Source organism: Leopardus geoffroyi, chromosome E1 (genome assembly GCF_018350155.1).
Source record: "Leopardus geoffroyi isolate Oge1 chromosome E1, O.geoffroyi_Oge1_pat1.0, whole genome shotgun sequence".
Classification (NCBI taxonomy): domain Eukaryota; kingdom Metazoa; phylum Chordata; class Mammalia; order Carnivora; family Felidae; genus Leopardus; species Leopardus geoffroyi.
Genome location: NC_059330.1, coordinates 54,676,268 through 54,701,391, shown reverse-complemented (window position 1 = coordinate 54,701,391; position 25,124 = coordinate 54,676,268). Strand labels below are relative to the sequence as shown.

At 54.6% G+C, this 25,124-nt stretch overlaps 1 protein-coding gene across 7 annotated transcripts in view; it reads right to left on the bottom strand.

Moving 5' to 3' along the window:
• CD300A (CD300a molecule) overlaps nt 1-20,207 on the bottom strand; it is a 35,912-nt gene extending 15,705 nt beyond the window's left edge. The window contains exons 1-6 of one of the 7 annotated variants that reach the window (XR_006715357.1): nt 20,013-20,201; nt 11,546-11,661; nt 8,750-10,138; nt 6,434-6,769; nt 5,591-5,756; nt 2,603-2,697 (exon numbers count right to left, since the gene is read on the bottom strand). Coding sequence is in view for 6 of the 7 variants with exons in the window: in XM_045490846.1 (XP_045346802.1) it covers nt 2,603-2,697; nt 5,591-5,756; nt 6,434-6,769; nt 8,750-8,834 (682 nt within the window). In the remaining variant the exon portion in view is untranslated. Of the gene's footprint in view, nt 1-2,602; nt 2,698-5,590; nt 5,822-6,433; nt 6,770-8,749; nt 10,139-11,545; nt 11,662-20,012 lie in introns of those variants that run through there. The other 6 variants (XM_045490845.1, XM_045490846.1, XM_045490844.1 and 3 more) reach the window with 6 other exon arrangements.
• Between the last annotated feature and the right edge of the window lie 4,917 nt (nt 20,208-25,124).

Genomic DNA, 25,124 nt, shown 5'->3' with positions numbered 1-25,124 from the left:
TTCAGGGCACACGACCTCTGGCCTGTGGCGTCTTCAGCGTCACTCTGCAGGAGACCTGCCTCCGAACACGGCTCTGTGCACCCCTGGCCGAGGGAACCCGGAGACCCAGGAGCGGGCCGGCAGTGGGCATTGTGCACACAGACGGAATGCCTTTAGTGTGGCTGCACGGCCAGGCAACCCCAGGGCCCCCCGCACTAGATGCACCAGGGACAGACATTGTCCACCCCTCAGAGAGCCCCAGAGTCGAAGGTGAGACACCGACATTCAGGAGACACACAGGATGGAAGTGCTAGCTGAGTGCTCTCGGTTGGCTTCACGGAACCCCACTCGGGTGCTCTGAGGAGCAAACACATTCTGTTCCAAATACTGCGTGCAGGCTCCTGCCACCCTCTCTCTCTGCGGGCGACCTGGTGGCTGGTGGAGAAGAGATGGGTGGACATTGCTGGGGAAGGAATGTGGCAGTGAGAAAGTTCGGCCAGAGCCAGCTGCACAGGAAGGTGGAACCCAGTGTCTCCTGGTCACGACTGTGTCCCCCAGAGCCCAGCACAGGGCCCGGTGCCACGGTAGGTGCTCCGGACGGCTGTGCTGTGTGCGTGAGCAAGGGAATGAATGAACTCATCATGAGTGGGCAGAGGGTAAGACAGGCTGTGTGTGACAGGCAGGCACCAGGCTGCGGCAGAGCAGCAAGGACAGTGTGGGGACAGGAGCTGAGACTTGCAGGGATGGGGAGGGAATGTCTGCATCTTTGAACACAAGGCCTTTCTCCTGTGACAGAGGGTCCACGAAGCAAGGTGCAATCCCCCACACATCGTTAAACTCTGCAGTAAGAGACTTCTAGAACATTGCACAGCAGGGAAAATGATAATGGTAGGTTAAGTGCAAATATGTGTGTGTGAGCCTTGTGTGTGCATTGTGTGTGTGTGCATTGTGTGTGTGTGTGTGTGTGTAAGAGGGATTGTGGTAGAAGCAAGCCATAAGTAAGAAATCATATCTGCATAAATAAACATTGAGAAGCACGAGAAGGACATGCCCCAAATGTCAGTGCTTGGTTTCCTCCAGGTGCTGGGAGTTTTCTTTCTTATTATATTATTATGGACAGTTTATTTCTTTCTTTGTGCTTTTGCTTATTTTTTGAATGTTCTACCATAATCTTTAACAATAATTTCTTTTTAATGTTTATTTATTTATTTTTGAGAAAGAGAGAAAGAGAGAGCACATGCGAGCAGGGGATGGGGAGAGAGAGAGGGGAACACAGAATCCAAAGCAGGCTCCATTAAAAAAAAAAAGGGGGGGGGGAACTTTCTAGGTGAAAGGGCAGAGAGGGCTGGGACCCACGGGCCTGAGGCTGAGAAAATCCCAGAGGGAGGCCTGGCCTGGGGTGAGGAGGAGGGCACTCAGGAGTGATGTGGGGGAAGCAGAGGGGGAAGGGGAAGTGGTTTTCCTTCCCTGCATCAGGCACACACGTGCTGAGATCGACTCCTCTTCTAAAGGCCTGACCAAAGGCCTGACCCCCCACGGTGGGCCCCCGCCCTGATCCCCAGGATGCACGGGCTCCGGGAGCACCCACCGCCAGTTGTGGGGCATGCACCCCTCCTCCCATAAGGTCGGGCAAGGATTCCCCTTCGAGGCAGCTGCTCATGGAGTCCAGAAGTTTTAGAGCAAAGAAGGCTCACCCTGCAACTCGGGCAGAGACCTGCGCCCCGTGGGTGACAGCTGGGCCTCCAGCCAGCAACAAGGTCACATCTGCATCCTTCTGCTCTTTTTATTGAATTCGCTCATTTAGAGTCAACTGAGCACCTGCTTCCTGAGTGCCAGACAGGGTGCTGGGGGTGCCACATGTGTTCTCTCTTTGCGTCTGAGCCCAGAGGAGAGCAAGTGGGCCCCAGGATGCCCGAAGCATCTGAGGTGCCCCCATGGCTCGAGATACTAAACAATACATTAATTCAACAAAAACTGACTGGGTGCCTTCTTGAGTTCCAGTCCCTGATCTTGAAGGAGAAGCACAGGCCGGCGGGAGACAGGCGAGGAAGCAGGCAGGGAGAGTCTGGTGTGAAAAGGGTATGAGGGTGCGTGCTCACAGGTGCAGTCAGGAGGGGCCCCCAAGCTGCTTTTGGGGAGCCAGGAGAAGGTCCCAGAGGAAAGGGAGTCTGAGAGCCCCAAGGCCCACCAGGAGCAAGCCAGGGAAAGAGGGTAGCGGGAGGAGGTGCCCCCGGGGCCCAGAGCAAATGCAGAAGCACCCACTGATGTTACGGTTCCCACCATGTTACAGGAAGTCGGGAACAGCTGTCTTCAAGAGTGTGAGGGTGGGCAGGGGCTGGGCGGGACAACACCCTCAAGAGTATGGGAGGTTCCAGAAGGGTATCAGACAGAAGAGGGTGACCGCTTCACGGACAAGCTTCCAGGGAGCCCCCTCCACGGCATGTCTCCGCCATACCAGGGACACCTCCTCTGGGGCCTGGCCTCGAGGGTCACCCAGGACATGTGGTCCGAGGATACACTCCTGATGCCCATTCTGGGGAACAAGGACACAGAGCCTCAAAAATGAGAGGGAGGTGCTTGGGGCCTGCCCACCCACCCCCCACCCAGCAGGGGGCTGACTCACCTTTGACCTGCTTGCGAACTATCCTCCAGGCCAGGAACAAGCTTCCCCCCAGCAGAAGCAGCAGAAGCGCCAACAAGGAAAGGAGTACTTGGAGCCTGGGGAGGACACGGCAGTGTTGAGCAGGTGGGAGCTTGCACTCCCCCCCCCACCCCCACTTATTTGCAATCGATAGAAAAGGTCACATTAAAAAAAAAAAAGGAGAGGGGTGCCTGGGTGGCTCAATCGGTTGAGTGTCCAACTTTGGCTTAGGTCATGATCTCACAGTTTGTGAGTTCGAGCCCTGCATCGGGCTCTGTGCTGACAGTTTGGAGCCTGTTTTGGGTTCTGTGTCTCCCTCTCTCTCTGCTCCTCCCCTGCTTGTGCTCTCTCTCTCTCTCTCTCTCTCTCTCTCTCAAAAATAAATAAATAAACATTAAAAAAAATTTTTTTAAAGTAGACAGTATATCAGTGTACTTAAGAACGTTCCAGGGGCACTTGGGTGGCTCAGTTAGTGGAGTATCTGACTTGTGCTCAGGTCATGACCTCACGGTTCCTGAGTTCGAGCCCCACATCCGGCTCGCTGCTGTCAGTGCAGAGCCCGCTTCGGATCCTCTGTCCCCCCTCTCTCTCTGTGCCCCCCTCAAAAATGAATAAACGTTTATTTAAAAAAAAAAAAAAGAACCTTCCAGAAGCTCTTTATTCAGATACAAGAAAATAGAAACATACATTATTTTCCCCCTTCTTTCACACAAAGGAGGTGTGATCCAACACTATTTTTGTTACTTAGCAACACGTCTTCGACATCTCTCCACGTCTGTGAATAAAGAAGACCCTCGCTCTTCTCCACCGCTGCATAGTATTCCACTGCATGGACAGACCATGATTTATTTAAGTCTTGCTTCTGACTGGCATGTCCCCCAGCCTTTTACAGTTACAAACATTGCCACAAAAAAAAAGTCGCCTTGTGGCTCTGCCATTTCACATACGAACAAGCCACAGCAGAGGTCGTGGGAAGCTGACTTCAGGTCCCTCGCTTGCCAGCCTCTTCTTTCCCGTCTAGCTTGCATTCATAATGTTCTAGTCTTTTTCTTTTTTAAAAAAAATGTGTATTTACTTTTGAAGGAGAGAGAGACAGTGTGTGAGCAGGGGAGGGGCAGAGAGAGAGGGAGACACAGGATCGGAAGCAGGCTCCAGGCTCCGAGCTGTCAGCACAGAGCCTGACTCGGGGCTCGAACCCATGAGCTGTCAGCACAGAGCCTGACTCGGGGCTCGAACCCATGAGCAGTGAAATCGTGACCTGAGCCGAAGTTGGACACTCAACGGACTGAGCCACCCAGGCACCCCATGTCTTTTTCTTAAAGACGTAAGTCCCCCCACACACACCAAACTGCATAGGCTCCAGGCCTTACAAAACCTAGTTCTGCCTCCTGTGTGTCTATCTGCAGTCAGTTCTGGAAGTGGTGTGTTTAGGACCTGAATTTCACCTTGCCTGATGTTAAGATAGTCACTTGGGTTGATGGAAGGCCTGTGGAAGGGTTTTGGGGGGTCAGAGAATAAGGAATCTGAATGGGGGCACCTGGCTAACTCAGTCGGTAGAGCATGTGACTCTTGTTTGTGAGTTCGAGCCCCATTGGGGTATAGAGATTGCTTAAAAAAAAAAAATAAGAAGAATCTGAATGGCCTTTGCCCCTAGCTTGTGGAAGGGAGACTCTAAATCCTAAGGATTTCCCCAATAGTAGGTTAGCCTCTGTTATTGAAGGACCCCTCGGATCACACCTGAGTTTATGCAAAGAGATGAATGGGTCAAGACTGGGGCTGGTCACCAGAAGGCCCACCCCCATGATTATGGAGACTTGGGGCTCTGAGCCAGCCTGAAATTCAAGAAGTGGAGGGGGTCTGGGGATGGAGTTCAATCATGTGGCCAGTGATTCAACCAATCGCGCCTAGGTAATGGCATGTGCCCCGACGTGCCCTGACCTTCCTAGGAGTCAGCAGGGAAGTTCTGTGCCCAGGACCCTCCCAGATCTCACCCCATGTGTCTCTTCATTGGCTGCTTCTGGCCTTTTTCCTTTATGATAAAACCATACTCGTAAGCACTGGGCTTTCGTGCATTCTGTGAGCTATCTAGCCAATTATCAAACCCAAAAGGGTCATGGGAACCCCCAAATTCATAGCCAGTTGGCCAGAAACGTGATGGCCTGGGGATCCCCAAACTGCTCTGGCATCTGAAGTCAGGCAGTCTTATGGAACTGAGCCCTCAACCCATGGGGTCTGTGCTAACTCCAGGTGGTGAGTGCTGGCATTGAATGGCAGGACGCAAGGTGAGGCCTGGTGAGGGAGTCTGAGATCCTCAGAAGTGGTTTACAACTACACGTGCTTTTCTAAGGAGTCTGTAAGCATTGTCAGATTCTCCTGGGGGCTTGTGACCCCAAAAGACCAAGAATCACAAGTTTAGGGGTGCTTGGGGGATTCAGTCAGTTGAGCGCCCGACTCTTGATCTCGGCTCAGGTTGTGATCTCATGGTTTGTGGGTTTGAGCCCAATGTTGGGCTCTGTGCTGACATCCAAAGCCTGCTTGAAATTCTCTCTCTCTTTCTCTCTCTCTCTCTCTCTCTCTCTGCCCCTCTTCCCATTCAAAATAAAGAAATAAAGTTAAAAAAAAAAAAAGAATCACAGGTTTAAAAGGAGGAACCAAGACCAGGAACCAGGAGGTTTAAAAGGAGTCACGTAAACCTGGGTGGAAGTCCCCCCACCCCCCGCCTCCCGTAGCTACGTGACCTGGCAGATCACTTAACCTCCCTGAGCCGTCTGCGCCTACGTAACATGAGGGCGGTGACGGCCCAGGGCCCTAGTGATGTGTAGGGCATTTAGCACATCCCTGGTAGGAGCATCAGCCCTCATTAGAAGTTCCTTTCCTGCCATCCCCACCTCGAGGCTTCCCCTGGCCCTGAGCAACTCCTGAGGCGAGGGCCTACCTCCAGGACAAGGGACAGGGGACAGAGGACCTCACCCCACGCCCTGGCTTTGCTGGAACTCCTCTTGGCTGCTTGCACTGTGGGTGGCTCCCATGGTGATGGGGACAGTGGGTGAGGATGAGGACGGTATGGTCGTGATTCCAGCTGTGATTGTTGAGATCTGGGTTACAGTGATGTTTGCGGGTGGGGCGGACGTTGTTGCTGGCGCGGAAACACAAACGAGACCCGGGATAGCGCTATCGGACTCTCCCGCTACTCGCCAATACCTTTTTGGTTTGATTTCACACAAAATGCTCACTCAGGGTGGAGGCAGGACCGAGGACCCCCCGGGGCCACAGTCTCCCTGGGGCCCGGGGCCCGGGCACTGTGCGCCCCCAACAGTCCTGATCCCATCCTGTGGAGGAGGGTCAGGGCCCTCCGGAGAGCCCGTAGGTCACCCCTGTGCTCCAGATTCGTCCTCCTCTAGCCACAGCCAGACGATGCCGCCTGGGATCTCTGTCTAAACTCCAAGTCTGACTGCAAGTCTGGCTGGAGGCCCCGCTATGCCCAGCACCTTCACCTTCGCTGTTTGGCCCCACCTGCCTCTCCATTCAGCTCCCACCGTCCTGTAGCATGGCTCCCTCTCTCCTTTGCACACTCTGCCTTCTCAGCTGCCCCTTCCCAAGACTGAGCAAGAGGGGCCAGCTTTTCCAGGAAGCCACCCTGACTCTCTTTCTCCACCTACTACCCACCTCGTACACACACACACACACACACACACACACACACACACACAGTTTGCTCCAAGCCTCTGATCTGCTTCCTGCCTCGACTATTCCCGCCTGAGACCCTTCAGGGGCCCTGGTGCTGGCGCTGGGGGAGGGGTGCGTACAACTCACCTGGGATCACAGACACCACAATGTGGACGGCGGGGTCTTGCAAATATCCTTCTAACCAGGACGTATCGATCCCACATCGGTATGTTCCTGCATCATCCTCTGTGAGGTTCTCCAAGGTCACTATGAAGGTGAGGTTTGCAGGATGGTCTCTGATGGATACGCGGCCGTTCCTCACTTCTTTGCTTGACTGTTTGGTCTTCACAGTTTTCCAAAAACATGGGTTTTTGCACCAGTATTTGAAATGTTCTCTTAATTGCTCTTCATATGAACACTGCACGCTCAGAGAACTCCCCAAGGTGCCCGTCATGGAGGTGGGGCCACTTATAGAGGAACAGCCTGGAAAATACAGCCGAGTGCGGGCCCCTCACCAGATGGGCCTGGGTCAGGGGTGCCCTGGGAGTCACCCCCAAAGTTGCCCCATCTCACATTGGCCACCCCCCGTCAGCCAGAACCTTCCCTTCCTCTGCTTTTCTGTCACTCCCAAGATTTTTATCACAGCAGCCCCTTCTTCCAGACCCCAGCCTCCCTTCTGGCTGCTCATGGTCACCAAGTCCTATCCCCTGAGAACCCCAGATAAACAAGTGAATCCCCCAACTCCGGAGGTCAGGAGAGGAACACACGCATATACACCCTGCCCAGGAGGAAAGAAAAAGTAAAGTCAGAGCAGAAATCAGCGAATCAAGAAACAGGAACACAGTGGAGTTAGCGTATACGTTGGAAACTTGATTTTTCGTATAGAAGATACCAACATTCTAGTGATAGCCAAGTCAAGAGAAATAGGAGATGCACATACGCAAGTCATAAGAAAAATAACCAGGGTAATTTACAAGCCTCTACAAACAAGTCTGTAAACTTAGATAAAACGAATGATTTCCTATGTTTTGGAAAATATTGGCTGGAATGTATTTCTTTTTTTTATGTTTATTTATTTCTGAGAGAGAGAGAGAGAGACAGAGCATGAGTGGGGGAAGGGCAGGGAGAGAGGGAGACACAGAATCCGAAGTAGGCTCCAGGCTCTCAGCTGTCAGCACACAGCCCAACTCAGGGCTTGAACTCATGCACCCCAGGATCATGGCCTGAGCCAAAGTCAGATGCTTAACCGACTGAGCCACCCAGGTGCCCCCTGTTGCTGCTGTTTTTAAAAACACTTTGTGGGGCGCCTGGGTGGCTCAGTCGGCTAAGCGTCCGACTTCAGCTCAGGTCACGATCTCGCAGTTAGTGGGTTTGCGCCCCACGTCGGGTTCTGTGCTGACAGCTCAGAGTCTGGAGCCTGTTTCAGATTCTGTGTCTCCCTCTCTCTCTCTGACCCTCCCTCGTTCATGCTCTATCTCTCTCTGTCTCAAGAATAAATAAACGTTAAAAAAAAATTAAAAAGAAAACACTTTGTAACGAGACACAAGCAGACAGACGCCTTCTTCACACTTAATGGGAAACAGTGGACACCTGCCCTCGTCAGAGACAAGTCAAGGATGGTCACTGCATCATTCTGGCTGGACCAGCCTGTGGCCAATGAGAGAAACAAACGGGACAAACGGACATCCAAAAGGAACCACGAGCTCCCACTGCAGGCAGATTCCATGAAAACACAACGACGCCCCAGAGGGTGATGGACAGAGTAGCCGTGTGAGGGTGACCCGTTGCCAAATTAATACACAAAGGGAAGAGCTTCCCCGTGGCCAACCAGTTAGCAAACGGAGTCAAAGAAAACACGCGATTTGTAATCAAAACGACCAAAAGGATTTTAGGCACCCCAGGGACAGCTGTCTAGGCGGTGTGTGCCTGTGTGCAGAGAGGCATGGAAGCCGGATCCCTGGAAATGGGAAGTCCTCGGCTCCCTGGAGAAGCTCTCCTCCCCGTGACTTCTCTGCCCTCCCCTTCCTCCCCACCACCGTCCCCTCCCCTCTGTCCCCATCTCTCTGCCTTGAGGACGCTGAGCCCCTCGCACTGCCCTGGCGACACACACCTCAGTGCACCCCAGAGGGTGGTGTTCCTGCCAGTCGTCACCCCTCCTCCACACCTGCACAAAACACACCCCCCTCCCCTCGGTGTGCTCAGCCTCAGCCGCTCTCCCACCCGCTCTGCTGCCACCAGGTCGCCCCTCCTTCTTCCTGGAATAATCCACCCGAAACTGCCCTCAAAGCCCCTTCTGGGCGCCCCAATGTGGCTCATGGAAGGTCAGGTGAATGCCTTGTCTCACGTTTCCAGGGTACGATCCAGGGCACAGGGTGCCCCTCTCCCAGTGCCCCTTCCTGTGCTCCCCTGTCCCCCACAGCCTCCCTCACCGCTGAGCCTCCCCCTCCTCGGGCAGCCCCTCACCTGGGACCCAGAGAAGCAGCAGAGCCAACAGCAGCCACACGGCCTGGTCCGGCCACCTCATCTTCTCCGCACAGATGTCACCCATGGCAGTGCCAGGCGGCTTCAGGCCCCTTCAAGGAGGAGGGCCAAGTCTCCAAGGTTTCCACTTCTGCTTTTCTTTGTGCCTGCTGCTTCCTTGTTCAGTTTCTTTAGGTTCTGCTCCTACGGCTGGTCAGAAAATGAAGGGCACAGAGGGAGCACAGCCACCGGGGACGGGGACCGGCTGAGACCCGCTCCCCCCCACCAGAACCATGCACCCTTCTACCCATCCCAGCTGTGCCACAGATGCCACAGATACTTCCAGGGGTGAGACCCCTACTCGCCCACAGCGCCCGAGACCTGAGCCACCCCTCCCGTCACACCCCCAAAAGCACAAGGCCAGCTGGGCTCAGAAACTCCTTGCAGGTCCAGGGGAGCACCCAATGGGGAGGAATCAGGGCCAGCATCCTTCTCCAGGCCTGATGAGGCCACCCCAGGGAGCCCCCCCTTCCGTGAGCCTGCAGCTCAAGGCCCAGACCCCTAAGCTGGCACAGTGACCTCAGAGTCTCTGAAAGGCTCTCAGTCTTAGAAACGTCTCCTCGGGCTGTGACCCTCCTTCCTGTGCAGCCCCTGCTGGTCCCAGCTCAGGGCTGGGCACAGAGTGGGCACTTCGCAAGCTTTCAGGGACCCCTCCTTCCCTGATCCACGTGGAATTCAGACTCTAAATACACACACGCGCACACACCTGTATACCCTGTGACAAGTGCCCTCGGCTTACACAGAATGGCCACACGCACATAGGAAGCCAATCCTAATGTGTGACGTGTCATCTGATAGCCTGCACTGAGTGCCACCCACAGGGAGCCCTGTGCCACCTCTGGAGTCCCAAGAATGCCCTTCTTTCTCTCCCTGCTCCTTTGGGGATTTTCACTTTCCTCCTCCCTTCTGGCCACAGGAGCACCTTCCCCCGGGAAGCTACAAGGAACCAAGGAAACTTGTCCATTCTCCTCTGGAAGGTTCCAAGCACAGAGTTTGGTGGGCATCAGAAGAATGTCTATGGCAATGCAGTCATAGACTAGCTAAAGCTCATGAGGATTCAAGATCAAGATCTTGAACGGAACATGAAAATGTAGGAGAGGTATACTTGGTGGTTGCCTTGGTCTAATAACCACAAAGTTTCTCCAGAAATGCATATTTTCCAATTCAACCACCAGAAGACACTGCTACGGTCTTGAATGTCAAGGTTCAGAGGGGGACGCACCAGACTGAGAAGCAGGAGGCCAGGATCTCCCGTGGCTTGTCTGCTTAGCGCTGGTACAACTGTGGGTAAAAATGTCTGTCTCCTGCAAAATGTCAATGATCACGGCCAATCTGTGGGAATGAACAGCATAATAATTATAAAAATACTCAAAAGTGAGGTAATAATGTCCTTAGGTCAGTTTTTTTTTTCCCCGGGGAATACATCTTTACTCTAAAGAAAGGCAGGAGGGGGGTCTCCTGGGTGGCTCGGTTGATGAAACGTCTTATTAACCTCAGGTCATGATCTCATGGCTTGTGGGTTTGAGCCCCGCATCGGGCTCTGTGCTGACAGCTCAGAGCCTGGAGCCTGCTTCGGATTCTGTGTCTCCCTCTCTCTCTGCCCCTCCCCCACTGACGCTCACTGTCTCCCTCTCTCTCTCAAAAATACATAAAAACATTTTAAAGAAAGGCAGTAGGAAGATAGGATTCAATAGAGAGATGTATGCGTCACGAATAGGCTGTGAGCTATGGAGTGTGATTGTTCTGAGGGGCACAGAGAAACATCGAGACTACTGAAAGAGGAAGGGCAGGGGCCTCGATCCCCGCCACATCCACCTTGCTGGCCCCAACCTGTCCGCAAACGCTAGGGAAGAAACGAAATGATGCAAAATTGCCACGTGATGTTAGAAAATGAGGGAAATGACGCCTTCCCCACCACCCATAACCACTAGCAGACATGATTTAGGGGAAGACCAAGGCTGAGAGCCGCAGGCCTGAGCCCCCACCTTCCCAGGCGGGGTCCTGCAGCTGCAGAACCTCTCATCAGCTTCGGAGCCTCTTCCCAGCATGGACACATGCGCTCGGAGGCCAGCGGGGACAGGGGCGGACACTCTCTGGGCAGACACAGTGGCAGCAGCCTCCGCACTGAGTCCTATGAACGGTAGGGGTCCCAGGAAAGATTTGGGGGTGGTTTAGCTGTGGGGCCATTCGGGAGAACTTCCCTTTCTAAGGGGGCACAATCTCAGAGCCGCCCTCTCCCTTGGGCAGTCGGTGGCTCCCATCAGTCTGCCTCTTCGTCTCCAGAGCTCAAGGCCCACGGGGGTCTCTGGGAGCACCTCGCCCACTGTGGGTACCCCTCAAGGGTGGCCAACAGGCCAAGGGGCTGGGCACCGAGGGCCACACAGCAGTTAGTGGCCACATGACTGGCTGGTGGAAGGAGGGGAGCTGACAGTTGGGCGAGCCTGGAATGAGAGGGGAGAAGAAACCAGCACCTACTATGGGACGAGTGCTTTGTCTCCAGGGGGTCAATGTCTTCGGGATCCCCGAGGCAAACAGACCACTGTGCATGAGAGGCAGTGGGGGCGGGGTGGCCAGGAAGGAGGATGAAGCAAAGGAAACATCTGGTTGCCCAATCTGGCCCGGACTGTTTCTCCGCTGGACTCCCCGAGACTGCCCGCACCCCAGCCTCCTCCTGCCCATCTCAGGGGAAGCTACTCCAGCATGGCTGGACCCTCCAGGGTCCCAGGCAGCTTGACCAACCTATATTCCAGCGCATTCCACAGTCCCAGGGTCGCAGTCCATCACCAGCTGGTCGTGGCCTGTAACACGCTCTCTTGCTTGGCCCCGGGCATGCTGTGGTCTAGACTGAGCGGAAACTGTGGGCGAGCAGAGGAGTGTCAGTGCTGGCCAGAGGCCTGAGAGTGTTCTCTGTCCCCCAGAGGGCTTCCTGGCCACAGAGCCCCTGCTCCATGAGGGTCCTCTGTAGAGAAGGTGCCTGGACCTGTAGACAATGTCTGCACCTGCAACCTAGGGTTTTGCAGAGCTCAGCGGGAGCATCTACCTGGGGCCTGCTCCTGGCTCTGCCCCGAGGGCAGCCCTGGGGCTCTGCAAAGTCCCAGTCGTAGGGACGGGATCAGCAGCTGCGGGAGGGGACATGGGTCATTCCTTCATCTTCCACCTCCTCCATCGTTCCAGGCTGCAGTCAAGCCATCCCCTCAGAAGACATCCCTGCCTCCTCCAGGCCCCTCTGAGCCCCCTCCTGCATCCCCGGCCCCTGCAAAGTCTGGTTCTGGGTTTGCTCACCCACGCTGGGGTGACACTGAATGCCTCCCTTCTCATGGTAAGACTCCATGGAAGCAGGGCCCCCGCAGCCCCAGGTTCACGTGCCCACCATGTTGCCCAGGGAAGGGAAACCAGATCTGGGGACAGATAACAGGGAGGCCAGGGCACCAGGGCCCCCTCTCGTCCTCTTGCCAAACTCCATCCTCAGGAAGAAGAAAGGGCTAGAGCTTAAAACGGTGTGAGCATGTGATCATCCATCCAACTGAGCACTTAAGACTTGTGCCCTTACCCTAAACTACTGCTCAACAGAAACTAGGTGCAAGCAGAGGCCAGCAGCCTGCACACCGGGCAGGGAAGACAGGGGCAGCATCCAGGGCTCTGTGACCGTCCTCTGCCAACCCCCCCAGGGACACACAAAGCTGGCGGGTGGGTAGGGGCAGCCTCCCCCAGCACCGGCCTCGTGTGTCTCCTGAATCACAGCTGATAACCTGGGAGGTGGGTGCAACAACCCCAAGCTCTGTGGGCCATACTACACCTGTCGAGTGGGTAACTGCTCGGGGCAGGGGGAGAGTGAGTTCTAGAAGGCAGTGGAGGGCACCAAACTGCTGACCCAGGAGTGTAATGGGGAAGAGGATGTTGGGCCCCCGAGTCCTCACTCCCCCGGCCTCCCCCCTACCCATCACCACCTTCTGCTTCTTCCTCCTTCCTCTCCCAAGAGCAGCCCCAGGCCTCTTTCCGTGTGGAATGACACCAGACGAACCTAAAACAGTCTCTGGGGGCTCTTGCCCCTGCGCTGACAGGGGGTGGGTGGGGGGTGGGATGAACCTGCAAACCATCCATTCAGAAACTTCTAAAATTGGCTTGGGAGGGGGCACATTTGGCCTCGAGCTTGAATATCTGAGTGTCTGACACTCTGGGAATAACCCCAACTCAGGAAGGTCAGACGCTTCCTCAAACACATGCACACACACCCCTGTAACCACCTTGACCGCTCCACTCCCCCCACCCCACCGCTGCCGCCCAGCTCATCTGTCCGTCACACAGCAGCCTTCCCACAGGCATTTCCAGACGCTGGTAGAATGTGTGTGTTTCAAAGGGCCACCTCAGGCCAGCCCAGAGCTCATGGCACCTTGCCGTGAGTGAGCGCGAGCTATAGACATGGCCACGCCTGTTCTGACACAGCAGGTGAGCGTTACACGCGCCGCCCGTCCGCAGAGGTGAAGCCAAATGTGTTGCCTCAACTTGCCTGCGTCTCGTGTGTTCTTTTTAATTTCTTTCAGGTTTTCTGTGCCTCCCTGAGAGCCAGAGAGGTCTGGCCATTTCCATTTTCTGAGTCGCTTAGTATATTACAAAATGAAGAGAGTCCAAAAGAGGATTAAAGAAAATTAGACATTTAACACTCCGAGGCTTTTGACATAAAGCACACGCACACGCGCACACACATGCGCACACACACGCGGCAAGAAATTGAACTGTTCCTCAATTATGAGGTTTATAAAAATATTAACTCACAGTGTGGGCTGGCGGTGGGACCCAGGTGCAGAGCAATGGGAAAGATACCTTCTCTCCTTCCCAGCAGGGGATGTCCCATAAACTGTGACCTTAAGAACCAACTCACTTAGCTCGAGCCCCGCTTCAGGTGAACCCCACTTCTCTCCCTCTCCCTCTGTTTCTCTGCTCCTCGCTCACTTGTGCCCTCTCTTTCTCAAAAAAAAAAAAAAAAAGGAAGAATTGACCATATAGAACTTCGGGGCGTCTGGGTGGCTCAGTCAGTTGAGTGTCCAACTTCGGCTCAGGTCATGATCCCATGGTTTGTGGGTTTGAGCCCCGTGTGGGTCTTTGTACTAAAAGCATGAAGCCTGCCTCAGATTCTCTGTCTCCCTCTCTTTCTGCCCCTTTCCTACTCCCACATACTCTCTCTGTCTGTCTCTCTCTCTTTCAAAAATGAATAAGCGTTTAAAAAAATTTTTAAAAGGAACCAACTCAGGAATAATGTCAATCCTATCCAGATGGCCAACAGGCACATGAAAAGATGCTCAACGTTGCTCCTCATCAGGGAAATACAAATCAAAGCCACACTGAGATACCACCTCACGCCAGTCAGAGTGGCTAAAATGAATAAATCAGGAGACTATAGTTGCTGGCGAGGATGTGGAGAAACGGGAACCCTCTCGCACTGTTGGTGGGAATGCAAACTGGGGCAGCCGCTCTGGAAAACAGTGTGGAGGTTCCTCAAAAAATTAAAATAGATCTAACCTATGACCCAGCAATAGCACTGCTAGGAATTTACCCAAGGGATACAGGAGTGCTGATGCACAGGGGCACTTGTACTCCAATGTTTATAGCAGCACTTTCAACAATAGCCCAATTATGGAAAGAGCCTCAATGTCCATCAACTGACGAATGGATAAAGAAATTGTGGTTTAGATACACAATGGAATACTACGTGGCAATGAGAAAGAATGAAATCTGGCCTTTTATAGCAACGTGGATGGAACTGGAGAGTGTTCTGCTACGTGAAATAAGTCATACAGAGAAAGACAGATACCATATGTTTTCACTCTTACGTGGATCCTGAGAAACTTAGCAGAAGACCATGGGGGAGGGGAAGGGGGAAAAATTATAGAGAGGGAAGGAGGCAAACCAGGAGGAGTCTTAAAAACTGAGAACAAACTGAGGGTTGATGGGGGGTGGGAGGGAGGGGAGGGTGGGTGATGGGCATTGAGGAGGGTACCTGTTGGGATGAGCACTGGGTGTTGTATGGAAACCAATTTGACAATAAATTTCCTACTAAAAAAAAAAGGAATAATGTCAATCCTAAGTTTGAAGAAATGCTCTAACAAAATTGGGTTCTGGTAATGGTCGTACAACTGTAAATTTACTAATAATTATTGAAGCACACATATAAAATGAGTAAATGTTACAGCATGATACCTAAATTTTTAAAAAACAAATTTAAAGCCCGTTGTGGCTATGAGTCCACAGGCCTTCCGTCCACCACCTCCCCACCCCCATCTTGACCTGTGTATGTCCTTCTTGATTTTATATTCCCTCACCTGCCCCAATCTCCCTCAGATCCTTCCAGGCGCTGATCAGATGTTAGCATTTCAAAGAGCTGGTTCCCTCCTTCCTGTAAAGGGAAAGGAAACGAGGAAGGCTGTCAATGAATCAAGTACCAAAGCAGCTAAAAACTTCCAGAAGAGGGAGTGGGTGTCTCTATCTCTCCCAAGGAAGCAAGGAACCACGTGGAGTAGTGGCCGGGCTGCTTGTCAGCAGTGCTGAAGGCAAGATCCGCTGCCCTGGCCTGGCCTCTGGTATGCCCAACTCATTCCTATCCGGCTCCATTGCACCCTGAATCCCGACACCTTCCATGCTTCCACTCCTGACTGCACCCACATCCCCCCCGCCCCCACCCGCCACTGGCTGCACCTTGGCTCTATCCCAGTCCGGCCCTGCCTGTCTGTTCTATCTCTGGTTGGCCCCTGGGGACACATGAGGGCCCTAGAGAATGAGGTAGTGGGGCAGGGAGTGAGCACAGGCTGGAGAGAGTAGGGCTGGGGTAGGTCTGATGGCCAAACCTGGCCTTAGAGCAGGCAGGCTGTTGGACCAGGGAAGTCCAACAGTCCTGGTCCTAATTCCCAAGGTGGCTGGAACTAGGGAACACAAATCAGGCAGTGGGTCCCAGCAGGCCAGAGGCAGTGCAGTCTGCTTCCAATAGAGAAGTTGCTCTCCCTAGAACCCAGGTAAATTCAGAACTGACCGGCCGAGCAGCCCTTATCGCCACCCAGGGGTGGTTGTCGGAACTGCCAGCTTTCTTGGACGGTAACGTTGTTCCTATCTCTGCAAACCAGGAAGCGGAGAGGTTTCCGTACACACATCCAGGCGTGTGGCATTGATCCTTCCAGATCCTCCAGCCAACAGACCAGGAGCGAGGGGAAGGCTCCAGCCCCTTGGAAAGAAAGTGTGGGGGCTTCTGAGAAGCAGGGGGTCCCTCTGTGGTGGAGGAGGGACAGGGGAAGGGAGGAGGGGGAGAAATATGGAGAAGGGAACAGACCGAGAGCCCAGCTCTCAGACCAGGCCGCACAGGAGGGCTGGCGGATGCTGGAACTCAGGCTCTGGGGTCTCTCGGGTGCCTGGTTCCCAGCCAGTGAGACCCAGGGGACGCTCAGATGCCCAACCAGACGGTCAGCTGAGGCTCACCTGGGACTGCCCAGCTGCCTGTTAGGTTGAGCAGGCTGGTTATAGAAGAAGGGTAGGGCTGAGGCTGCAGGTGAGGGAGGGCAGCAGCCTCACCTCTGGGACTGAGAAGGCAGAGGCCGGAACGCATCAACCTCCCTGCCTTCTACCGTAAAGCTCTGAGGTCAAGGCCCACGTACCCTAAGGCTCCCTGCTGACAGGAACTCCCTTCTGAATGTGTGTTTTGACCACAGTTGAGGAAGAGACCCAAGATGAGACCTTCAGTGCTGCGGAGTTTCCAGCTCTAGAAAATAGGAAGCTTGGCTTTTGCGGTGGGCGGCTTCAGGGGTCCGAGTCTGTGCAGGGAGGGGATGGGATGTGGAAGAAACAGCGCTTGGGGGGCCCGTCAGTGAAGCAGAAAGAGGTGTAATCCTGAGACAGCTTTCCAGCCCTACAGACCGCATTGGTTTATGCAAAAGCTGGGGTTCTCAACCGTGGATGAACATCAGACTCGCCTGGGGAGCTTTTTAAAAAAAATACCCATGCCCGGGCCACCTTTCCAATCTCCTTCCCCTTTTCCCCACCCCGGTGCACCTTGAGGTTCTGACTCAGCTGATTTGAGCGGAGCCCTGGGACTGCCCGCACACGCTGAGGAAGAGGGAGGGTGCGGGAGGTGGGATGCTGCAGGAGAGAGCAAGGAGTTTAAGACAAACCTTGGACGCACCCAGGAGCAGAGATGTAACACAGAAATCAGCTGTGCATTTGATTTCAGGGAGCCACTCTCTAACCCCTGGATCACCAAAACTCTCTCCACAGACAGGGTGTTTGCACAAGGGAACTCAACATAACAACAAGCCCCAAGGCTGTGGGATCTGGTGTCCCAGCCCCAACCCTTCCGCAAGATCAGACCCACAGAGTTGGCTCTGAAAGTAAATGGATGCTGACCGACAGTGACGACGAGCAGGGACTCTGGGTCTCACGGCCTGACTTTGAGTCTCAGTCCTGCCACTGACAAGCTGTGTGATCTTGGCTGAGTTATTAACCTCTCTGAGCCTCAGCTTGTCCACCTGTATGTAAGACGGGGACAATGATGGCACTACTCCCCAGTGTCCACGCTCCATAAAGTTTGGAGGTTGCTGCCTACACTGGCTTTATCACATCACCATCATCCTGCTGTGTTGGGGAGGGGGGCGGGGGGGAGTGAAGTGAGCCTCAGCCTGTGCCTCTTCCTTAATATCCAAAGCCAACAGAACAGCCTTCCTGGTCCTCACTCTTCTACAGAGGGCTAGGACATGTCCCTTCAGGTTGACTGTTCCAGCCAAGATCTGAGACACCGCCGTGCTTCTGAATCCACCAGAGGGCACTCTATGCCCAGTTTATTGGTTTATTTGACAACCACGTAAGGACTACCTACATTGTACAAAGCACTGGTCCCGAAGATAGGGACAAGAAGATAAAATCATGGTAATTCTCCTTTCTGGGGAGTTCAGAGTTTGGTGGGTAGCACATAAAAAAAGACAGGAAAACAAAGAATTGCCTTAAAAGGTAGAAGTGATACTCAAGTCAAGGCAAAAATCCCAGTGGCCAGGGTGGGAAAGGGCCTCTCCCTTCTATCAGACACAAGAAAACAGTGCAGACAAGTGGTCTGGGGGTCCTGGATCCCACTCTGTGACCCTGCCCATATCAGTCAGTCCCGTTTGATTTCTATCCTCCAAGAATTCCGGGAGAAGGATGAAGAGTCCTTGAAAATTCCAGAAGGATGTCCAGCCTGACCCCAAAGAGAGCCTCAGTCCATGGGACGACAGGCCTTAGGTCATCTGGCTCCTCCCCTTTCTACCTCACACACCCTGCCCCCCAAGGCAGTCCCCAAAGGGTGACCAGGTGATTGCAAGTTTCCCCGCACTTTGGGCCAGTCACCCAGCTGTCCCAACACTCCCAAGCAGCCTTCACAGGACCCTCAGGGGAGTCAGGAGTGGGGATAGTATATAGCTTATCTGGGTTTCCACCACAGGGCCCCAGGCTTGGTTAACTGTCACAGCCACTGGGGTCCCAGTTAGGAATACAGATTTCTGGGGCTCATCTCAGACCTCCTGCATCCAGATTCTCCAAGGCTGGGACTGGGAATCTGTCATTTCAACAAGCTGCCCAAGATGATACCTACAATCAAACAAGATTAGGAAGCTCTACCATGCAGAATTGGGGATGCTTGGGATTCTACTTGTGCTCAGAGGCGGGGGATAGGCTAAGCTAGATTAGGACAGGACAGGACAGGACAGGACTGTGCCTTGCACTTCCCAGCCAACTCCATAATATTTGCTGAATGACATAAGCCAGTGCAAGTGGACTTAAAGAGCTCTCTGGCATGAACGTGTGCAGGGTACAGAGACAGGAAGCCCTACAGCTTCCCCCAGACAGCCTCTGGATTTCCCTTAGCTCCCAGAAGAGGTTGGGGACATGTCCCATCCAGAAGGAGGGCCTTGGAGTCCTGGTGAAGAGTTCCCTGCTGCGTTCACTGTGCCTCCACATCCTTGAGCATCAGAAGTATTTGTTAAAGCATCGTGTGAGCAACAGAAAAGTATCTAATGGTTGTGGCAGTCCAGATCCTTTCAAAGCTGTGTTACAAATAGTTCAGGGAAAATTTTTAAAGAAGGAGAGAAAGAAGGAAAGAAAGCAAGAAGAAAGAAAGAAAGAAAGAAAGAAAGAAAGAAAGAAAGAAAGAGGGAGGGAGGAGGGGAGGGAGGGAGGAAGGAAGAGAGAGAAGGAAGGAAGGAAGGAAGGAAGGAAGGAAGGAAGGAAGGAAGGAGGGAGGGAGGAAAGAAGGAGGGAGGGAGGAAAGAAGGAGGGAGGGAGGAAAGAAGGAAGGAAGGGGCGTCTGAATGACTCAGTCAGTTCAGCTTCCAACTCTTGGTTTTGGCTCAGGTCATGATCTTGTAGTTTCTTGACTTTGAGCTCCCTCCCCCCCCCCCCCCACCTTGGGCTCTGGGCTGGCAGCATGGAGCCTGCTTGGGATTCTCACTCTCCCTCTCTCTCTCTGCCCCTCCCCCACTCACACACGCTTTCTCTCTCTCTCTCTTTCAAAACCAATTAATTTTTTAAACTTTTTTTTTAAAAATTAAAAGAAAAAAAAAAAAAAAAAGAATAGTTCCAGCACAGGATGGGATGGCTCAGGCCACCTTTGTGTCACGGATGAGGTTGTGGCCAGCAGGATTCTGGTTTACAGCCTGGCAGTTCCCCCTGTCGCCGACTGTGCATTGGGAGGAGGGACTGGGAGACCCCAGTGAAGGAGAAGTAAAGCCCAGGAGAGAAGGTGGAGATGACGAGGTTAGGGCCTCTCTAAGGATTTCAAGATTTAAAATCTGCACGCGGAGGAAGGTCCTAAAGGAATGACCCTCAGAAAGATAAAACACAGGGAAGAAAAAACAACAACAGCAACAACAACAACAAAAAAGATAAAACGCAGAACTTCTAGGATTAGTGTCAAGATTCTTCCAAGAAGCCCTGACTCTGTCCCCAGGTCCCCCGCTCCTGGCCGGCCGAAGGGTGGTCAGAAAACCTTCCCTGGTCATGGTTGGGACAGCCGAGGCAGGATGGCCACCTGAAAAGGCATTTCCTTGGCGTCCGGTACCCGGGAATGCCGGGGTGGGGGACCTCCCTCCCACCCTGCAAGGCTGAACTTCCTTGAGGACCCCGATGAGCCAGAAACCAGTCAGGAGGACTAGCTGTCCCTCTTGCCCTCCAGTGGGAACACGACACTGCATATGGGTGTTACCTCCGGATCGTGTGTCCTAGGAAGACAGGATTCTCCAACCTCCTCCCAGGTGGTCTTGGGCCCAGACGGGCTGGTGCTGCTCACTCCTGGGGGTGGCTGAGGCAGCGGTGTCTCTGTGCCCCGAGGTAGGCAGGTGCCCACGGCTTTTATGGCTTCCCTAGGGGACGACTGTGGGCCCATGGTGACATCCAATCACAGCTCTGTTGCCTCATCTGGGATGCTGGGGGACAGATGCTTTTATTGAAACATGAAAGACAAGAAAGCACACTGTCTAAACAGAGGGACTTCACTCTCCCCGTTTGCTCCTTGCCCGCCCACCCTTGACCCAGATCTGTAGCCCATATCTGGGAAGGGGGCGCACGGATCTCAATGTTCTTGGCCCATGGACAACAGATATTTGTCGCCGCTTATTAATGCCATCTGCTTTCCTAGGGGTGGGGAAGAATCTCAACCTGGTGCCAGGGAGACTCAGCCCCCGTGTGGGGGTGCCCCATCATCCGCCCAAGAGAACCAAGACTGCGTTTGTGAATGATACGCTCCACGGCCTCTCCCCAGGGCCCTCTGCATTCCTCAAGTGGCCTTGGTTACTGTCTGCGCCGACAGGCCCACCCCCTTCCCACCTCGCCCAAGAACCCCTGGCTATTAGGGGCCGAATTCCCTCCCAACCCCATTCCCTATGGTGAAGTCCTAGTACCTCAGAATGGGACCTGATTTGGAGATGGGGGTCTTTACAGGAATAAGGTACAGTGAGGTCATTAGGGCAGGACTTAATCCAGTATGACTGGTGTCCTTATAAAAAGGGGACATTTGGGGGCGCCTGGGTGGCGCAGTCGGTTAAGCGTCCGACTTCAGCCAGGTCACGATCTCGCGGTCCGGGAGTTTGAGCCCCGCGTCAGGCTCTGGGCTGATGGCTCAGAGCCTGGAGCCTGTTTCCGATTCTGTGTCTCCCTCTCTCTCTGCCCCTCCCCCGTTCATGCTCTGTCTCTCTCTGTCCCAAAAATAAATAAACGTTGAAAAAAAAAAAAAAAAAGGGGACATTTGGACACAGAGACACACATAGAGGAAAGATAACGTGAAGAGCCACAGGGACAAGACAGCCATCTGCAAGCTCAGGAAAGACGCCGGGACGGACCTTTCATTTGGGGGGCCTCGGAAGGAGCCAACTCTGCTGACACCTTGATTTCGGACCTCCGGACTCCAGAACCGAGAGGACAGAACACATTTCTGTTGTGTAAACCACTGGGTCTGTGATGCCTTGTTAGATGGCCCGCACAGATACACCAGGTTCCCTGCCCACTGGTCCCTAAGGGGAAGGGAACTTCTGATGACTCAGACACCCCCCCCCCCCAACTTCCATGACCATGACCAAGGGAGAGACGCTCATCCAGCTCAGGCTGCCCCCTCCGCTCCACCCTGGGATCTGAGACACAGCCTCTCCCACGTGAGCCCCCATCTCCCAACATGGGTACACAGATACTTGCACACACAGGGTGTGGCTTTGTCCTCGCAGCCTGAGAACAAGAAGGCACCTGATGAGATAGTAAAGTAGCTGCAGAATTCACGCAGAGGGTGGACAGCCCCTCCCAGAGATCCCAGGGGCAGGCGTGTGGCTGAAGTGCCCCGGGAGGTGGGGTTCACGGATCCCCAAGGAGGAGGGAGAATTGTGTGCCGGAGTTCAAGGTGGGACCAGACGTTCATGAGCGTGATGACAGGGAGCAGCCTTGAATAAATATTGAGGAAGGACTGATGAGCGAATGAATGAGTGAGTCAGAAGTCATTCCCACGTCTGTATTCTCTGCAAATCTAACTCAGTGTCCTCAGAACTGCAGCTACTGAGCAAGGTTGGGGTGGGGAGTGGACGTGGAGGGGGGGGGGTCCCATGCACCTACATGCCATGAACACATTCTGCCTTACTGGGCCCTCCATCTACAACCTCCTCAAAAGTCCTCCCAAGGGGAGAATGCTCTGGAAAAAAAAAGAAAAAGAAAAAAAAACAGGCAGGGTGAAAGCTGTCTATTTTTCTCGGAGGGCGGGGCGTGAGAGGCGCGGCCAAGGACCGCTGAGGTCTGGCGGTTGTGAAGGGTGAGCACTGACAATACCAGTGGGTGGGGTCCCGTCCGGGGAGGGGGGAATGCTACAAGGTGAGCTCACCTTGGGGTTCCTTTTCTTTTCTCAGATCAATTTTTTTTAAAAATACACAATTTATTTTCATGGAGGAGAAAAGAGGAAGGGGAAGGAGGGAGGGATAGAAGGAGGGAGCAAGAAAACAGTCAAAAGTTCTCCTGACCTTCACATGCCTGGCCCCGGTGACCCACCCCCTCCACCTTACACTGGTATGGGGACTTGTGACTCTCTGTTTTGTTTTTAAAGTTTATTTATTTATTTTGAGAGACAGCATGAGCAAGAGAGGGACAGAGAGAGGGGCAGAGAGACAGAATCCCAAGCAGGCTCCGCGCTGTCAGCTGAAACCAAGAGTCAGACTCTTAACCGACTGAGCCACCCAGGCACCCCTGACTCTTTGTGCAAATACAGGTAGATATGAATATCTATGAGGAGGGGCCACTGTTAAAACCTTCCCCTCTAAGTATGGGATTGGATTCTTTTGGAAACTCTGCGTGGGGGATGGGGGGCAGATGCTGCTGGAATCTGATGCCAACATCTTGATGTTGAGGCCATCTTGATGACCACCCCCAAACAGCCCTGGTTAAGGAACAGAACGAATCTTCTCCAGCTGGGACTGATTTATTTCTGTCCTTTAAAACCCTGCTCCCCTACCTGGCCCCCCAACCTCCATGTGTGTGCACATGCATGCTTGTGTGTGTGTGTGTGTGTGTGTGTGTGAGAGAGAGAGAGAGAGAGAGAGAGAGAGAGAGAGAGAGAGCCTGGTTTTTGCCTCCCCTGTGGAAAGAGAGACTGAGCCCTGCCACATCTGGTCGGCCCCCAAGAGTCCACATCTGAACCCCAGCTGACCAGGATGCTCCCCTAACCCTCAGACCTGACAGCCCCTGGGCTCAGTTGGTGGCCTCAGCCCACTGCGTCCCCTCCCCCACCTCCTCTCCACCCCTGAGGCTGCCTGACTGACACAGACACACCCTGTCTCTTTCTGGTGCCCAACTACCAGCTGCTACAGAGGAACACCCGACTTCACCGAGTTTCTCTGTCCCTGGTCTCCGCCAGCACTCACATCAGGGCAGGGGCCAGAAGGTGTTTGCACAGCGAGAGGGGCAGGCTGGTCACCATACTGCCCACATGCTGTCAGGCCAGCGGTCACAGTCCCTAGGTTGGCCGCAGGCATCTGTAAACCCTCGTGGAGAAGGGGATCCAGGAATGCAGTCCCAGAGTCCCGGCTGGCAGAAGTCCCGGCTCAGGACCCCCTGCTCTGTGGGCAGCAGGTTCCATGGCCACTGTAATACCCCAGGGGAGTGTTTCTCAACCCAAGCCAGTGTGCCCCCAGGTGACACTGGGCGATGTCTGGGGATATTTTTGGTTGTCACAACTAGGGGGATGGTGATGATACTGAGTATCTGGCAGGTGGAGGCCAGGGATGCTAGCATCCTACAATGCGCAGGGCAGCACCCACCACAAAGAACGATCCGGGCCCAATGTCAGTGGTTTGAGGCTCAGAAACTCTGTTCTGGAGGCAGCCCCGAGGCCGCGATGGTGCTCCCAGTGCGCGGGGCCCCATCGCACCCCGCAATGCAAAGGTAATGAGCCCAGCGCTCCTCCCGGAAGGGATTCCGCCTCGTGGGGACAAAGACCTACTTGCCTGGGCCCCGGCTTTGTTCAGGGCCCAGAGACACCGGGATGACCGCCACAGGTATTGGCCTAAGTCTGGGGCCGAACAGCCTGGGAGGGCACAGGAAAAAAGTCACAAAGGACTGCAATCAAGGGAGGGGAGGCTGAGCGGAAGCAGAGGGTCTGGGCCAGGCCCCCGGGCTGGGGAGGGGCCACGCTACCGCCCACTCCCAGCTGGCGGTGGAAGCGGAGCCAGCCGGTCGGGGCCGGCTCGTCCCGGCGGAGGGGGATCGGGTTGCAGGGAGGTCGGGGCGGGGCGCGGGAGGCGGCCTGGGGTTGGCTGGGGGCGGCCCCCGCGAGAGTGACGTCAGAGCCCCGAGTCGGTCCCCACCCCCACGTCCCAGCACGCCAGGTGGGTTGGGTGCGGTGGCGGCAGCGGCCGACTGCGTTCGGGAGCCGGCGCCTTCCGCCTGGAGCCCCGGAGGGCAGGGCCGCGGCGGGTGCGCTCGGCTAACGGCTCCCTGAAACCTTCGCAGGCCCCCGGCCCCGTTGGCGCCGTCGGATGCCGAAGCCTTCGTGCTCGCTCTGGGCGGCCGGGTCAGAATCGGGCGCCCCCGGCCGTGGCTTGGAGGGGCCTGGGGACCGAGCGGAAAGCCACTGGGATTCGGGCCCCCGCATCTCTGTTCCAGGAACAGTCCTGCGTGCACCCAGTTCTGCGCCAGACCTTGAGGACGCGAGGGCGCGCCCTCAGCACAGCGTGTGCTTTGGGGTCACCTCTCAAACTGCCGGGGGCCTCACCTCCATGGCTTAAGCAGAGCTGGAGGCTCGGGGTCCATTTTACAGATGAGGAAAGTGAGGCAGAGTCCGAGGAGCCAGTAAGAGCCAGGTCCCACCTGAGGAGCGTGGAGCCGTGTTGGGGGGCGGGAAGCGGCCGCTGGTGGAAGCGTGATCCACCTGCCTAAGGCCGACCGACCGCTGCGGATCCAGGAGGGACCCCGCTGCCACCACGTCCACTTCAGCCCTCGCGTCTGACTTGGCAAAGGAGGAGTTAGGCTGTGAGTCCCCAGAGTTGGAGCTCGGTAAACATTTGCTGTGGACTGAAAGCAGTTCAATCCCCCCTCTTCAGCGCGGTTTCTTGACTTCCGGTGCCCCAGGTGACCCTCTGAAAACCTGGCTTGACAACCGCTGCTGGGGGAGGTCTGTCCCTCTCCTTAGCATCCTCCTCCAATCCAAGCAACCCGCTATCCCAACCTCCCTGGGACCTTTGGGGGACAGCAGAGAAAAGGGAAGGTGGACCCTCTGGAGGACAGCATTCAGCGAAATCTGGCCGAGAAACCATTGTGTCTAAGCAAAAACACTAGACGGCTAGCTCCTGGA